Source organism: Aphelocoma coerulescens, chromosome 3 (assembly GCF_041296385.1).
Source record: "Aphelocoma coerulescens isolate FSJ_1873_10779 chromosome 3, UR_Acoe_1.0, whole genome shotgun sequence".
Taxonomy (NCBI): Eukaryota; Metazoa; Chordata; class Aves; order Passeriformes; family Corvidae; genus Aphelocoma; species Aphelocoma coerulescens.
In genome coordinates this window covers 12,586,689-12,604,589 of record NC_091016.1, presented here as the reverse complement: position 1 = coordinate 12,604,589, position 17,901 = coordinate 12,586,689, and the positions used below count along the sequence as shown (strand labels likewise).

Here is a 17,901-nt window from a genome sequence, read left to right as displayed (position 1 = left end):
CCCAGGGGCTGACTTAGCTCACGCACCACATTTTTTCCGAGATTAATAAAAGCAAACATCTTCTATAGATGAAGGCAGGGCTAAAACTGTGGTCAACTCTCTCCCTGGAGCCAAGGTCTCCTGCTTTTCCGTTCTCCTTTCCAGGTTGCTCCTTTCATTTCCTTTCCATTCTTCTCTTTTCCTGGCATTTACAGGATGCTTAGAAAAGTCTGTCTTTTCCTTTATGAGACAACCGATGCCTATAAAACCTTCCTTGATATCTGCATGGACAGGAAGGACATGGGGACATTGCTGGTGTTTGACCCGGTGCAACGTTGGCTTCTGCGTGTGTGTGGTGTGTCCTTGGACGTCACACATCCTGAAAGTTGAGGTGAAAAAGATGGGGTACACACACAGCAGAAATATATTCCTTGTTAGCCTCAGCTGAGAGTACCATCTGAACAGGGTATTTGGCAGTTATGAAGGTGAAGCTGGTGATTTCGTAGTCACTGCAAGGCTGCCTCAGGAGGAAACAGATGGGGTGGTGAGCTGGGCAGGTGAGAGTCCTATCACTGGTGGATGGAAGGGGTGAGGCAAAGTCCAGCAGAAAAGCGAGATTATTCTTCCTGGTGGTGTATACCTGCCATGGGGAAGCTGATGCCTGTGGTTCCAGCCTGCTAGAACCTGAGGTTTTCTTTAGCTTCCTTGGTTACTCGTTCATGTCATTTAAAGTACATCAAATTACTGAAAGAAGTCAGTTTTTCCTTTCTACACATTTCTACTGCTGTTGCTCTTAGTGATAATGACAAATGCTGTGAGTCGAAAAAGAAACCAGAAATAATTTTGGCTTGCTTTTTGAAGGATGTATACATTTTGTTTATTTTTTTCTTAAGACGTGGATGGCTTTTTGCTATGACCCAGCTTTGCTTTGAGATTTCTGTGGGATTTTGGTTAAACACTCTTACACAGTCAAAGAGAGATGAGCTGGAAATGGCTGAGTTAACTCCTTCCCATCCTTCATCCCTCTCGCAGTTGGAACTTTGATGCCATGAGATGTAGTGACATAAATAATAATCAGATTCTGGAGTGCACCCGAAATTTGTCCCTTTCCTCCTATCAGTTTGCCTATTCGAGGTAATTCTAGGCAGGTAATAGCTAGGAATATGTATTGATGGAAGATGAAAGAGGTAAAAATAAGGTGAATAAGCACCTGTAGGTGATATTCAGGGGAAGTTTTTAAGTGTCCAGCATTGATTTGACTTTTCTTTCACCTTCATTGTGTGTTTTGGACTCTGACATCTGTTTGTTCCTGGATGATTTGCATTTGGTTTTGGTTTTTGTTTGTTTTAATTTGGAAAAAACCTACACCTTAAACTGTAACTGCACTGTAAATCAAACATCAAAACACCAGAAGCTGTGATAGAAAGTCGTAGGAAGCCAAAAATATAGCAGTAGCATGAATACATTAATTTGGAGCCTCAGGGGATGCGGTACTAGGACTAAAGTGCCTGAAAGGACTGTCACTGCCTGCATGGCCCTAGGCAGGGACCATCAGGGCACCTCAGGATGTGAGCCTGGTGGCCAGTCGCCAACCACAAGGAGCAGGGTCATGACCACCTCCCCATCACTGTTATTTCTCTGAAGGGCTCTCTGAGCCCTCTGAATTTCAGGCTTTGCTGTTGGGGCTGGGTTCACACCAGCCACCTGGATGCACAGAGGTTGTACCCTGACCTGTCCCTCAGTGCCACCCCACCTCCCCATGCCTAAGGAATATTTGGGGGGAAAGTATTTGGAGCAGCAGAAGAGTAAATGACCATCAAGCATGGTGGTCATTGTTTGATCCCTCTCATCCTGTAGAGCCACGGAATCTGGGCAGAGCAGAGAGCAGCAGGAGCTGTGTGAGTGGCAGCAGTGTGCCTGTTTGCTGGCCATCAGAAGCAATGTCACCGTGCCTTCACTCTAAAGCCCGACTTTAGGATTGTTTTCTCCTGTTATGCCTTTCTGAAGTGCCACCTCATCAGAGCAGATTTGCCTTTTGTGCTGGGAGAGGAACAGTTGAGTGGAAGAAAATTTTATGTGAGCTTGGCTCTGTGAAATTTATTCCTTTTGGCTCCTCACCCCCTTCCTGAGGAGCAGCCTCCCACTCTTGTCACAGATACCCTAGAGCAACCACCTTTTGCTGGAGGAACAAGGGCATTGGAGTTAGGATGCTGGATAGCAAGGAGCAGTGGGGAAAACATTAATTCTGTGTACGCCCTTCCCTTGAAAGGTCTGACAGAGGGATGCATATTTTATATTTCGGGTGTTTTTCCTGAGTTGATTACATGCATGGTAACATAAGGTTTTGTCTTTGGGGAGCAAAGCAGGCTGCTTCTCAGTATCCCAGACAGTGCTAGGACAGGATGAGGGGAGGAAATTCATGGTGGTGTCTGAATGCCATCCATTCAGTTTATGATTGCAAATGTTTCTTATACTTCCTTAGAAAACAGGAGTATAATTGTTTTGGATCCAACTCTTGCCTTGTTCATATGAAGCCCAGGCACTGCAAGATTAGCAAGTCCCTCACGTTCTGTGCCTCTCTTCCCAGTAGTTTAGGCCAGCAGGCAGGTGAACCTCAAAGACATCTTTTGGAAGTGGTTCTTCTGGGTGGCCATGGCCAACCCTCTTCTCTGCGCTCCTTTCCGTAGGGTCATGCAGTGGGAATTACCAGGTTGCTTCACAAAGGTTTTTGGATTAATACTCGGTAACAAATCAACATTATCTTCCTCTTGCTTTAAGTAAGAGGAAATAATGAATTTGTGTCATGAGTTTAAAGCCAGATGTTTTTTCACAAGCTGCCCAGTCAGGGAGGTTCAGTGGCTGTGATGGATCTTTATAAGGCTGTATGACATGATGGTTGGTTTTTAACAGTGGCAATGGAGATGTTGTTACTGTCAAAAGAGAAAAGGCAGATGAGATGGGGGCATTTTATTCTCATTGCTTTTAGATGTGCCTTTTGCAGTTGCAAAGTGATGATATATGTCACTGTATGTGGGGAAATAGAGTATGTGATGCAGCCATGGCATGAAAAGTGAAGTTCAGTGTTAGTTTTCTTTCATTTGTGTCTCGATTTTTTTTGTCAGATGATGTAGCTGATGAACTAGGGACAGGGAAAATTTTTTGGCTTTGATGCTACTTTGAAGTGGATGGCAGTAGAAGAAAATACATTGTGTATCCGCAAGAACTTTTTTACTTGTCACAAACCACACAGCAACTTCCAGTGGGAAATATCTCGTGTGGGTTTGGTAGGTCATGAATCCTGACTTGCCTGAGCTGCAGCTAGACTAACTCTCTCCTGTTCATTATGGCTGGATAACTCTGGTGGCATAGGGGATCCAGCTCTGCAAAAGAGGATTTGGGGCAAACAGTATCTGAACTATAGTTCCTGCAGTGCAAACTGCAATTTGGGCCAGCACAGATTAGTCTTGAATTGGCCCAAAGTAAAATGCTTTCATTCGGTTCAACAATCCCAAGTATTTTGGTTTGTCTTGCCCAACTTTTTTTTTTTTTTTTTAAACTATTTTCAATAGAATAACCTCATTTTGAATTATTTGGACAGTGTTAAGGTTCTGGCACATATTTTCTATTGTAAAATGGAAATCTACAGCATCTTCTCCTCTGGAGCAGGCGTGTAGTCAGGGCCCAAGGCAATTTAGCCATGTTTAGGGAAGGAAGCCTACTTAAATGCTCCACATAATAAATTGTTTCTACAGATAATGCGTCCCTTAGTTTATATGTAATATGCTTCTGATCTTTGCTTTGAGCCCCTTAGAGCTGCTTGTGCTCAGTCCAAGAGTCAAGTGTCTTAGCAGATGGATAAACACAAAGATAGAGCCAGTTGTTAAGGAGCTGTAGAGATTACAGAAGTTGACCTCATGGCCATTTGGGGCATTAGTTGGGCATATTTCCCCTATGGCAGAGCAGTCCTGTGCTCCTGCTGCTTCTTGTGCTCCTGCTTTACAAGGAAGTCAGTCTGATGGAATCCAGTGGTGGGTTTGCCTGTGTCTCAGTCATATGTAGTTGATGTTCCATGGAGAATGCAACTGGTAGGACTAGCTCTCCTGATGAGGTTGGAGAGAGTGGGTTTCATAAAAAGACCTGTATTTGAACAAAAGAGAGGATGACTGAAATAGAAGAAATTGTAGAGTCATCATGGTGGCTTTTAGGTTAGGGGAAAAAAGACCCAACAACTTTTTAAGCTTTTTACCATTCTTAGTTAAAGCAGGATGTTTTTCTGTTTAACCAGATACTTTTCTGTAGGGTATTTGCCTCTAACTGCACAAAGTAAACTTTTGTTGCTGGCAGCAGAAAGCTGTTTGCTTCCCGTACAATGAACCGCTTTCTTTTTAGTATTTCATTCAGCGATGCACAGCGCCAGAAATATCGCACAGCATACCCCTAATAGTGTCATTTTCTGAACCTCGTTAAGAAGTGCTACCTGGTGGAAGAGAAGAGGTTTCCTTCATTTCAGCTATAAAAAGCTGCCAAAGAAAAGAAAATGAGTAAAATCTGGGGGTTTTCCCCCACTATTCATCAATGCTGTTTCTACTCTTTGCATAGACAACTGATTTTCTAGTTGTTTGCCTAAAGGGAATTGAAGTCAAAAAAAGATGGTTGGGTTACTAGAAAAAGGTGCTGCTGTCTCTGAAGAGCAAAAGTATAATGATTCAAGAAAAAACTTGGAAAGTTTCTGAAATGCCAGGGTGTAATTTATACTTGTCCAGGTTATGCTAGCTATGAATATTTGTGTAGGATATTTTTGCAACTGTGTCCTTTAGTATCTTGTAAATATGGATACTATCTGTGACTGACAACTTCCCACTGTTTATGTCATGGTCTGAATCCTTGGATGAAACATGTACTACATCTCCTTAAGAGATGTGTGCACACCCAGACACGTGGTATTTGTTCCTTGCTAATGCTCATTTTCAACCTTGTTGTTCCTCATTAACTTTTTATTAAGTATATTTGAGAAGGCTTTCTCCTTAAGGAATATGAAAAAGAAAAGGTCCCTCATCAACACCGCTTTTCAAATTTGCAAGCAGAGCTACATCATCATTGTAAATTATTTTTGGGGTGTTCTGTGGGCCATTCAGTGTACTGAGATGATTGCCATTGACCTCAGGAGCTCCAGGAGTGGGTGCTTCCTCACATCTGACTAACCATGGATCCAAAATAATAGAAAATGCTTTTCCCGATGAAGAAATTGAATGGTTATTTTATGTTTTCTGAAGTAGCTTTTTGCTGGTAGTCCCATTCTCAGTTTGTGTGCCTTACTTAGGCTTTGGCAGATTGAGAGCCATTAGCATTGGATTAATGTTACGTATGCAATAGATGCATATGTATTTAAATTTTAAAATAATGTGTTTTGGGGAAATCTTCCAAACTGAATGGCCTTTTAATGTTAAAACTTCTATTTCTCCTCAGTGGATAGGTGCAGCTTGATTTAGCAGCTGGGCACACACCCATAGACTGTGTCAGTGCCTTCCAGCTCTCTCCTGGCATACCTGAGCACTGAGCCCCTGTGCTGCTCAGCTTGCCTCCTTAACCACCTTGCTCTAAGGAGGAATGATACTTTCTGAGTAGTGAACTTGTCCTTCAGTATTTGTGGACACGAATAATAGCTGCACTGACTCACGTCAGAGTCATTTGGGTGTGGCTTTTGCTCACCACATTCTTGGGCCAAGTTGGAGCTGGTTGTGTCAGAAGCAAATTGAAAAATATATACATATAAAGAAATTTCCACATTCTTTGATTGCCCAAGACCATTCAAAGCTGGTGGTCTGAAATGATGATCCTTGTTCTACTTCCTGTGAACAGTAGATTGTAGCAGATTCCCTCTCTTGCTTCACAGAAAAGCTTGTTGCATCTGTGGACCTGCTTTTTGAGAATTCATAATTTTGCACCTTACAGGGAAATTTCACGCATAAGCCTGGCTTTGTTCCACAAAAAGTCGTCATGGTGGACGTGTGGTTATCCAGCAAACTGGAGTTTTGTTTCTGTAAGGGGTAACATAGGTAAAGCTGTGGAAATTACAGTAGTTACTCTAAATTGGCATATGACACAATTTTGCCACTTAAAATTTCTCTAGTATATTGTGTTGCTTAAAGCTAATGAATATTCCTTTCCAGCTACCTGGAAAGGTTACTAAAGAGATTTTGGTTCTTGGAGTAGTTAAAAGAGAAAGGAACCAACAGAGCTGTGGATGGACAGTGAACAGTTAAATATTTGGCTCAGGCAATTTAGGATTTCTCATGGTAGCAGAAGCAGGAATTTGAGGAACTTGTATCTAAATGCTTGTAAAAAAATTATGATAGAATTAAAAAGAAAAAGACACTACTGATAAGACCATGAACTTTGGGCCATCATGTTAGGTGTTTCCGTTAACAGCACTGAACACATTATAAATCTAGTACAGAAGTCAACAGTTTTTGTCCAAACACAGTGTATATTTAAGTTATATTAGCTCATGAAATACAGAAGTAAATGCAAACTGTGAAGTTCTTCTAGGAGGTAGAAACTGTTTTTAACAGGAGACATTTGGACACATACAAATAAGTTGAACATAAGGAGCTTTTAGTCAGTCCACTTAAAAGTTGCTCCAGGCCTTTCCTAGGGCTTCTGGGTGCACATCTTTCACATTTTCTCCTGTGAACTCCTTAAAGCAGTGGATTTAGATGCCTATCTAGAGCTGGACTGTATAAGCTGGAAGCGTTAATCATAGTGTTTGGTGTACCTCCACAAAGCTGGTGCGCTCCTCTTACCCCCTCCCAGAACAGTACAGTACAGAACAGTAGACCCCAAAAGCTCTCTCAGATCTCCTGCCAGAAGTGAGGGAAGCAGCCTTTTTAGAATAGTCTGGTTTTCTTTGATATAAAAAAATACTTGTACTCTAGATGCAGACTTGATAGTAGGACAGGGCTACGTGGAGTGAGAAATAATCTGTTACGTCTGGTGAAGGTACTTTTAGTAAAGCTGTATTTGGAACTTTGATACTGAGTTTTCTGGCCACTTAAAATCATTTGAGGATGTTTATCTAAAGAGCTCCATGAAGAAGCATGGATTTTGTAGTCAAGCAAAGGGCCAGAGTTTTTAGGACATCTGAATTTCCAACCTCTCAGAAAACTCCACGACTTGGGATTGGGAATATTTATGTCATATCTGGGCAGCCTCGATGGTTGATATAAAAAAATACTTGTACTCTAGATGCAGACTTGATAGTAGGACAGGGCTACGTGGAGTGAGAAATAATCTGTTACGTCTGGTGAAGGTACTTTTAGTAAAGCTGTATTTGGAACTTTGATACTGAGTTTTCTGGCCACTTAAAATCATTTGAGGATGTTTATCTAAAGAGCTCCATGAAGAAGCATGGATTTTGTAGTCAAGCAAAGGGCCAGAGTTTTTAGGACATCTGAATTTCCAACCTCTCAGAAAACTCCACGACTTGGGATTGGGAATATTTATGTCATATCTGGGCAGCCTCGATGGTTGAGGTGTGAGAGTGGATTTGGGAGATGGAGTGGCTGAAAGTTGCCCAGCTGTGCCACACTGCCAGACTTTCCAGTGTCGCGGGATGATGACATTTAATTTTGGTTTGGTGTGGGAGTGAGGGAGACTTTGAATCACCAGTAAACTCCTGCCACGACCATGGCTGCTGAAGACGAGTGCCTGTGCCAAGTTGCTCTGCAGAAGCACCTATTTTGTCAACAAAGGTTTATAACATATCACCCGGGACAAAGAGAGCATTACCCACTCAACGGGCTGCTGTAAAATCACTTGCCCTTTGCTACTTCTGCCTCTGATTTTTTGGGGGAGTGGGAGGGGAAGGGAAGTTGTAAGAGGCGATGACAGCGGAGAGGGGGACGCAGTGAGAGGAGCCCCTGCTGGCATGGCCAGTCTGAGCCATTCAGCAGGGCTGAATACGATAAATGCTGCTTTATCCTTTCTTGAAAGGAACAAGATAGCACAGCCTAAATGCCTGGGTGTGCTTAAATAGGCGACTCTGGGATGCTGGAGTTGAGGGCGTTTGAAATCGGAGCTCCCCAACAGCCAGGGAGCTGCCACAGGTCACCTGCCTCGCTCCATGGGGACTGGCCCAGGTCTGGCAAGAAATCGTCCACGGACGAATTGTAGTACAAATTCCTTTCTTTGCTGGTTGGCCTCTTTCACTAGACCATGGCCTATAAAAAATTGTGTAAAAACAATTCTTAAATATTATTTGAAAGGGCAAACGGCTACGCTGAAAGGTTTGACAGTTTGACATATAGCGCCTGGTTCTGCTCGCCAGGGAATGGGCGTGCGGAGTCCGGGCTCTCCTCCTGCTCCTTACAGGCTCCGCATTTGGTTTTTTTTTAAATAGTGTCTAGTTGCTGTGCAGAGTTGCTGTGCTCCCAGCAATTTGACAGGCAACGAGTCTGCTTCAGTGATCTTAAATCCTTTTAGACTAATTTGTGAGTGAGTAGAAAAACAGCTAGCACCTTCGGATCCAGCACTCAAAACCAGGGAATCAGGTATTGCCAATTAAAGTGCCATTTCCAACCATCATATCAAGACAGATTACTTGCAATTCCTCTGATAATGTCATGCCATGCCTAAAGAGAAAGAGAGATGGAGTTTCTCCATGGACAAAGGATCTGCATGGACCAAACTGATCGGCAAGCAGGGCAGAGGGAGCATGAGGGGGATCATGCACACACCCATGCATATGTGCAGCATAAAGGCGAACGGTGCGCTCGCTTTGACCCCAAATAGCCATGGGCCATTCTGAAGAGCCTGTGGCCCCCCAGCCACTGGCCTACTAGTTAATTGCCACACGGACTTCGTGACACATGGGCAGATAATATGACATTTTCGGTTTCTGTCACTAGCAAACGCCACGGCGTTGCTTGCACTAGTTGCTAAGAAGCTGTCAGAAACCATTAGCAGCTGGCTAAAGTTGCCCTATGGCATTTCCTCATGGCATCAGCAAAACAAGCATAAATCACCCAGTGGAGCCTCCCGCTATACTAATGAGGCTGTAAGCTTGTTTATGGACTAGCATCATTTCTATGATTATTTCCACCTTTTCAGTTCGCCTTCATTTGGCGGCAGGAGAAGTCAACTTCAGGAACAGAGTTGCCACCAACATTTTACAAATGCAGTTCGTAGCTGCTACCGTGTGGCTGGTCAGTGGTGCTTCAAGTTTGTTTAGTGATCTTTAAAAGGAGGAAAAGAGGGGGGAAAAAAAGAAAGGGAAGGGGGAATCTCTGGAGACCTCACAGAGGTGAGTGTATCGAGTTGCAAAGTAGATGGAAATACTAAAATCCACAATTGACCATTTAGACTTCTCTCTGTGGTTTCAGTCTTTACGGGATCAATTTTCCATTTAAAAAAGTGGAAGAGGTTAAACAATTTACAGAAGTCTACTGAAGCATTTGCTCCGAGGATAGCCGGGCGCTTTCTTATCCTCTCCCTGCTTTTCACTTTCTCTAACTTGTGTCGGTCGAGGCCAGGGTTTATTGTTTTAGGCTTTTCTGAACATACACCAGTATTTACACTGGATTGAAAGCATTTGCTTCCAATGAAAATCTTGTCTTAGATTACAGCCCAGCAGTGTAATTTCCCTCCCAGATGGGAGTAAAGTAGCAGTATTTGCCTAAAAACAGTAGGAAGAACAAACTGTGCATTAAGCCAAGGCTGTTTTTGGCTTGAGCTAATGATGTAACAGAAACCTTTTATTTGGGATAGGTCACTGCCCAGGATTGAAGGAGGTGATCTGGCTTGCGCTTGAAAGGTTTCTCCATTGTATCTACATAAGTCTTCACTTAAAAAATCCTGTTCCTAATGCTTCTGCTTTCATACAGCAGAAATAAACAGGAAAGGTTCTGGGGAGTGTTATAGGTGGAATGCAGAAAGCTTTTCCTCCCCTAATGGAGGATATAATTCAGGTGCCCTGGAGGCATGCTTTCAGGAATTCTCTTGCCCGAGGTAATGGGAAGCTAAGGCTGCTTGAAGGCCTTGATTATCTATTGATGCACAAAGCTGGAAAAAAAGTCATCTCCCTTGGATTATAGTAGATATTTCCATAAATTATCAATGAGTCCTCCTCCCGTCAGGCATGAGGCAATGCCTGCTAAATTAATCTGAAGGGGGTTTGAGATGAGTATATTTTTTAAAAAATGGGGTGGGGGGAGAGGGTGGGTGGACGATGGCAGGGAGGTGGTGAAAGGCAGTGTCATTAGGTTAGAAGCTTTTCATTTTTAATCAATGAATGCGTAATACTTTTCTTTTCCTTGTTTGCCTCTCGCAGACAGAAAGTAGATTAGCCTGTGGAATTTTAAATGCTGTTGAGTTGTTTCCTTTGCTCATGTTTCTTTTATGAATTATTATTTTATATGGTGAATTGCTTCTCTGTATAAAAGCCCTTTTTTACATACTGGGCTTTCAAAGAATTCATTGGATATCTAATTTCTTCATAAAAATCTTGTGTTTGTCTGTAACTATCCGAGGTTACAGTTTCATTAAAGACACAGGCCAAGTCATAAGGACAATTATAAATTTGCCACGGTCAGTAACATGCTAAGAATATAGCACTAATAATAGCTCTTTTTTTTTGTGCTGAAAGCTGTTTAACAAATCATAATTATGACAGTCTGCATCCCTTTTTTAAAATATATTTTATTTTTGTCCCTAATGGAGATAGTTTGTATTCAGCTGAATTGAGATTACTTTCTTCATCATTCTTGCCCGGGGGTGTAAAAAACACTTGCCTAATAACATCACAACTCCATGTTGCTACAAATACAGTGTCCTTGGAAGGCAGGATATGTTTTTCAGTCCACATGCAGTCAGTGCAAAGACTTACTTGCTCTGTGGGCTTGTTTATAAACTGTTCTCAGTGTTTGCAACACAAACTCCATGCAAACTGCTAGGCACTGCAACTTTTGTTTTCCTTTGGCTGCTAACTCATCAGCCCAGACCCAAGCTGGCTGCTACACAGTGGCATCCTCCCCTAGACATGTTGCTAATGTGATGAGAACTGTCTGAGGCCTTCTCTGCATTAAGGAAATTCATTCTGGATCAGTGCTTGTTTCACAGAAGCAGACACCTATTACATATATGGCACACTGGCGCAAAGCAGGGTATTAATTCCTAATGGTGTATGTCAAATTGGTGCCTACTTATCCCACTCTGAATTTCTTTTGGCTGGGGCTGGGAAGAGGGGAGCCAGTTAGCTACCCACCTCCCATCAAAGAATCAGGGGGAGTCAAATATCTGTAAAAGACTTAACATAAGCAATGCCTCAATCATCTGGGTTTTTTTCTGAATTTGTCGCGAGAATATGATGTTGCAAGAGAGCTGCATTCACCCCATTTTTCACACCCCAGGGTGGGACGAGGCACCCAGCTTCACACACGTCATGATCCCCATCCCAGAACACCACTGATATTTTCCTAATTGTCAGCTCAGCCAAAGTAGCTGATTGGGATGAATCTTTGGGAAGTGACCTAGTGTGAAGAAGAGCCAGCATTTCCACCTTTGCAAGCTGGATGCTTGCAAATTTTTTTTATAATTTGTAAACACTTTTTTTTCTGGGTTACAATGTCAGAGATGGCCACACTGTCCTTCAAGAAAAACCAGAATGGGGCCAATGCATTTCTGAGCCCCTCCCTTCCCCCATGTCTCTCCCCCCCTTCCCCCACCCCCTCAACCCCTGGTGAATTACAGTGTTAAAGAATTTATACCTCATTTAAATATTCATGCAGTTTATACCCAAAGCCAGGCTTCGGCTGAAGTATATAAAGGTAGCATAAGTCAAAATTTGATTCACTATATTTACAGGTGACGGCTTGGACAACAGTGTAGCTTCCCCCAGCACAGGTGATGATGATGATCCAGATAAGGACAAAAAGCGACATAAAAAGCGTGGCATCTTTCCCAAAGTAGCCACAAATATCATGAGGGCATGGCTGTTCCAGCATCTAACAGTAAGTGAACTCTAGATCACATATGCAAAATAAAACATGGATAATGTCATAGTTGTAGTAGTCATAGAAAGCAAAAAATACGTATGATGTTGCTGCCAGGCAGTAGAGGAACTTTTCCGAGCAGAGTTGTTGTTGTTGCCTCATTTGCTAGATGCCAGGGGAAGAGCATAGAGCGTATATTTTTATGGTATGGGGGTTTTTTTTGTGTGTGTTGTTTTTAGATTTGTTTGTTTGTCTGAGATGCAGTTATTAACAGGACATCACTGCCAAATGTGATTTTTACTTAAAGCTCATATTAATATAACCTTGCAGACCTGTCCTGCTTTGCAGCTCCCCTCAGCTGATGTGGGAATCTCTGCTTTGGAGCACAGAGCAGCATTTGGCCCCTGGTTCTGTGCTCCAGAGAACTGCAGAAAACAATTGGGGAGATTAAAAAACAAAGCCAAAAGCAAACAAAGACCTTATTCAGATGTTTGTCAGAGATCATCAGAAGCTTCATGATGAAAGGTCTGAATGTATCTGGTTTAATAGAAAAGTATAATTTTTTTCTTTGAGACGTTCTCATTCCCAGAGTGTAAGTTACCCCTGTATTTAATGTTAGGAAGTGGTGGGGGTATGCGCAGTTATTTCTGTTACCACAGCTACCTGTATGGTTTTTTTTTTATTCCTGGGATTAGAAATCAAAGCTCTGGACAGGTGTGCGGGGTTAAGCTGGATGCTGGAGCTGTTTTCAAGGCTTTATATTATGTCACACCTCCTACCATTAGCATTTAGAAAAGTGTTTCTAATGCCATTCTCCTTCTTCATCAAATTGTGGTGATCTGACACTGTGTTTTTATCCACTGTGAGGATCTGGGCTTTGAGCCCCAGGTTTTTTGTCTCAGCCTTTCTCTGCCAGGAGGATAAGGGTCAGGCAAGGGTTGCTGGGGTATCTGCAGGTGGTAGTGAAGAAGGGCTCTTGCCTAATCCCAGTAGCTGACTCTCTCCTCTGCCTGTAGTTAGGGTCAGGATGAAACTAGAAGCTGGCCAGCTTGCCCAGCCCCGGTGGGAGCTCTGCCAAGGGTGTACTTGTAAAGTGGAGGAAGCGCTCATGCACATCACCCCTCCATCCCCTGCTGAGCCAAGAAACCAGATATCCGCCATGACTCTTGTCAGCACAGAGATCAGGCAGGGAATCCTGTCCTGTGTGGTCCTGGGTTGCTATGAATGAACATTCATGTTGGAGCCCTACTCCTTGGAGGCCAGAGAGGGCCTCAGATATCGCCAAATTAATCTCTCTCTGGTAGACTCCATGTCAGCCATGGCCCAGTTTTGCCAGATCTGTAGCCCTGTCTGGTGTGTTCAGTGCCATTGCTTCCAAAGGCTGAGGTCCCTTTGGTGTTGATGGCTCCTCATTTGTAGGTCCTCACCCAAGAGGAGTCGACACCTGGCCATCTCTCTGCAGGTAGATGTGAGGTTAAGGACATCCACCCTAAAAACAGTCCATGGATGCTGTGCCAGCAGCAGTGCTCACACCAGCCTGATGCAGCTGACTTAGGTTCAGGAATGAGGGGAGGCCCTGGAAGCACTGCAGTCAGGACAAGACACACCAGGGAACACTGAACAACTGCACATCAGTTCCTGTAGTTCACAGTGAGGAATTGCAAATTAAGTAGTATAAATATTTTTTCCTGAAAGCGGCCTGTTGCTGTGTTTGTGCTAGTAAATAAAGCATCACCCAAACCTGAGCACAGGAACACAAAGGTCAATCCTGGCAAACTGTTTGAACGGTCTTCAGCATGCTCTTAGCCTGGACTGGGTACCCACCCCCTCCAAAGGCCTTCCTGGGGATGTGGCAGAAGGCTACAGGGTGTCTCTAAAAAGCCCTTGTGGTGGGAGCCACCCTGTGTAGAGCATTTAATTACATGAGCTTGATCTGATCCTCTAGCTAATTTCATGCCTAGTCTCAGGACCAGAGAACAGACCAAACAGACCCCCTCACTGTTTCACCTGGGTTAGGTGCAGGGTTTTAGTGGCTTTTCACTCTTTTCCTGTGTGGTAGTAGTGTTCAAAAGAGAAGAGTGGCTGATGAGCTTGCTGCAGGGCTCCTAGCAGTCTCTAGGAGACAATGTCTGGACATCTGTTTGTAAGGTCGTCTCTTCTTCTGGAAGACGCAAATACGGAAAGAACCATTCCCCACAGGACCTATGCAATGCTGCATTTTCTACCTTGTAGCACTGAGCTAAAGCTTGCTTTAAAAGTCCACCATCCCCTGTGCAGATCCAGCCCAGCCATGTGAAGCATGCAGTTTTATTGCAGGGCAGCTTTCTCCTCTCCTGGCAGCATGGTAGATCCAGACTTACCTGATCAATTCAGTAAAACAGAATTGATTTATCCAGTCCAACCTTCTCGAGGCAGGACCTTGAGACTCTAGGCGGGGTCTTGGACAGTTTCCTCAAATTAAAACATGTCTGAAGAACACTGTAGGCTCTTCCAAGCACTAGAGCAACAGAGCATGTTTACAGGCTGCTTGAGGTGCTGTCCTGGCTGCAAGAAAACCCAAAACAAACCCAGGCCCAAATAATGGCTGCAGTCAGAGCTGAGGTGTAGTGGGGAGAAAGACTGAAGGAATCAAAACTCCAGTTCATTTTTGAGGGCATCTGGGCTAAATGACTGCTCTGATAACACTGCACAGTGGTATGGTGGTGTCCCCACCTGATGTCCTTGCTGCAGGAGGGAGATCATCATGAGGAAACTAGAGATCCCACACAGTTTATTCATTCATTCATTCATTCATTCATTCATTCATTCATTCATTCATTCATTCATTCATTCATCTATCCATTTATTTATCAGTGGATTTGGTCTTTTATTGGGTGGACACTCCTTCCTAAAGTGGGAGGTGAGGAAACACAGGGAGGTGGTTCTGTTCAGGAAGGGAGTATGTCACGACCGGTGATACCTCCCTTTTGCCCCAGTGCTTTACCTGCCTTCCCTTTGCCACCTGAAAAATGGCAGGGAGGAAGTGAGCAGAAGTTAAGTGCAAAATCCAGCATCCCCTTGACCATCGGTGCTTCCTAATTAGTTAGTTGGGAACCCTCCTTTTCAAAAGCAAGTTTTTTTCAGAATTGTAATATTAATACACATCAGTGGCATGGAATTAAGTAAAATAGACAGTAATTGCTGTGTTTGTCATACTAATGATTATTGGTTGGAAAGACCTAAAATACAACCTTTCAAAAGTGTATAGGGTGGGTTAATTCCTTCTATGCAGTTATTCCATCTCCAAGAGCATTAAGTCTTCCTCTGTGTACTGACTTCATTTCCGAAGGTTTGTCCCCTAGTTCTCGTTTTGCGCTTAAGAGGAAATTCATTTTTTTCTCTCCGGATGCTGAAGTGTTTGGGCAGTAGCTCCCACTCAGTGTCAGGCTCCAGCCCCCCCAGTATTTTGACTGATGTGCAGAACTGAGTTGACATATGCCCAAAGGGTAGGCAAGCGCTGTCCTCTGCAGATGCAGGCAGTGTGCTCTGAAGCTTTTCAGGGGATAAATCAGGGGATAAATTCGTCCTCCTCTTGGAATAATAACAACAAAAACAATCAGCTGAAACCATTGCAAAAGTGCTGACCAGACTCACACTTAGGACTTTGCAGGATATTTTTTTAACTGTTTGCTGTTCTGATTTAATTTTGATTAAACATCTGGGTTGGAAGAGCTGCTCAGGTGGGCTGTTAGTTGGGCAAAATGTAGTTGTGGAGCTTGTTGAAATTTTTCTTGGTAGCTTATGACACCATCTGGCAAATTTGGAGGTTTATGAAATCTGTTTTTAGGATTTTGCTATAAATTTGGGATGGAAGCTTTTGCTATCTAGATTAAAAGAAAAAGAAAGAATAATAATTTGGCAAAGAAATATTAAAGTTGAGTCAAAACTGAGAAGAGGCTTGTGGAGTGGCATCAGATAAGCATCAAATGCCATGGCAGGGGCTGGAGGAGGGACTGGGGCAAACCAGTTCTGTGCTGGAGCTTCACTTCAGAAAGTCACCCTAAAGGTAATTTCGGGGAAAGATAATTTCAGGGTGTGTTGCAGCCCAGCAATGTTTTGCAGGCCTTTCAGATTTCTTAAAATTTTTTTTAAAATTTTTTCTTGGAACACTTAACATTCAGGGTTCATCTCTCCCTCTGAATTTTTCAAGCATATCTCCTCACTGTAATGTATATCCCTCAGCCAGGGTTGTGAAATAAGGGAAAAGCTTGGGGGAAGGGGAGGGGAATTAGAAAATAATCTTGCTTACAGTTAAATCTGTGTAAATTTAATTGTGGCAACAGCGTTAGTTTCTGCTTCAGCCCATCCTAGGCTTTTGTCCCAGCAATGGTATTATTGGTATAAATTCGTATTTGAAATTGGTATGAATTCCTTTTTGTTCAAAACTAGAAGAAGGGAGTTTGTGGGGTGTCATTCCAAATGTTTTTTTCACTCTTTGTGAATACTCTGCATCCTTTAAATCCAGCTTAATTTAAAATGTTGGGATTCAAACCTCATTTTGGGGATTATACAATGTAATTGGTTTGTTATATGATGAGTATTTGATGATCTTCACGTTCATCATCTAATCAAGCAAAAAAAGCCATAAAATTATAATCCCAAAAGATGTTTAATAACAATTTAAACTATTGAAGGCTTTATTTAAGCACATTAGGGGATTATAAACTACTCTCTTTTAATGGTGCCAAGAGGTAGATTCAAGGACTTCAAACACCTTTTAAAAAACAAATTGCCATGATTTAAAAAAAAATGAATGGGCTGAGGGTTTCTTTCATATAAATCCCATAATTTAATCATTATTTTTAACTGCTTTTAAAACAATTTCCTTAAGAGGTTAAATCTTGCTGAAAGGGGAGACTGAGCAGAAAGTAAAAGACTTGGCTGAAAGGTGTTGACTTTAAAGTGAAAGGATTTTTTCTATTATATATCTGGATTTTTAACCTTTGTTGATCACTTGACGCCATGATATGAAACAAGAAAATTTAAAATAAGCAACATGCAATCTGTTTATTAAAGCTGTTATTTGTAAAAGAATTTATTGGAAGCAGATATTTTGAATCTAGTGAGAAAAATAGTCCCAATCGCTTCAAGGATGCTATTGTGATAGAAAACTTATACTATTTAATTCTATAAGTTTTCTTTTTATATTAATATCTTAGTGGCTAGCAACTTTTTAAAGTTCAAACAAGTGTATTTCATGTCTTTTCTCATCCCTCCATAGTTATGAGATTTTGCCATGGGAGAAGCATGGGGTTAATTTGGCTGCCTGCCCCTACTCCCCTGTGCGATGCTTGTCTGGTTTTGGAAAGGAGTATAGTGAGAGGGTAGATGGGTACAAAACTAGGGTACTGAAAACATGGAAAGGGGAAAATACTTGGCTAAACCAAGTTTTCTTTGTTCTCCTCTTGAAAGATTTGGAAGCATTAGAACAAAATAACGCCCCTTCCCCCCTCCCCCCAAAAAAGTGCAACTTAAAATGAATCTCCATCCTGCACCAACTGATACTTGCTCTGCAAAATGCCAGAGGGCTCCTGGAGCTCATCTGCGTAACAGGGGTCAGATTTCCATATATTGGACTTGGAATGGCTGGGGGTGTCCCCCCACTTTATCCCAAATATGCAAGTCTCCTCTTTCACTTGATTTTATTGTGGATGAAGCTGTAAAAAGCTTTCTTCCACATCTGCAAGACTTCTCAGTGCCAGCTGTCCCAAATTCCTGGGAAAAGCCAGGCTTTTTAGCTTGCCTTGAGTCGCTCATGCACCGCCATCCCCTTGACTGGGAAGGTGGGAGCCAGGGCTCCTCCTGCTCCTGGCAGCAGAAAGATCTGTCAGAACATCCAGCAAACGCATCTAACACTGGTTGGTGCCAAGTAAACCACAAGGAGAGTCCTCAGCTC

At 42.7% G+C, this 17,901-nt stretch overlaps 1 protein-coding gene across 5 annotated transcripts in view; it reads left to right on the top strand.

The window, feature by feature from the left end:
* The window catches only part of MEIS1 (Meis homeobox 1), a 108,197-nt gene that overhangs the window by 44,810 nt on the left and 45,486 nt on the right, over nt 1–17,901 (top strand). For all 5 annotated transcript variants that reach the window (XM_069009067.1, XM_069009066.1, XM_069009065.1 and 2 more), the window contains exon 8: nt 11,839–11,984. In XM_069009067.1, the coding sequence (XP_068865168.1) occupies nt 11,839–11,984 (146 nt within the window). The remainder of the gene's footprint in view (nt 1–11,838; nt 11,985–17,901) is intronic.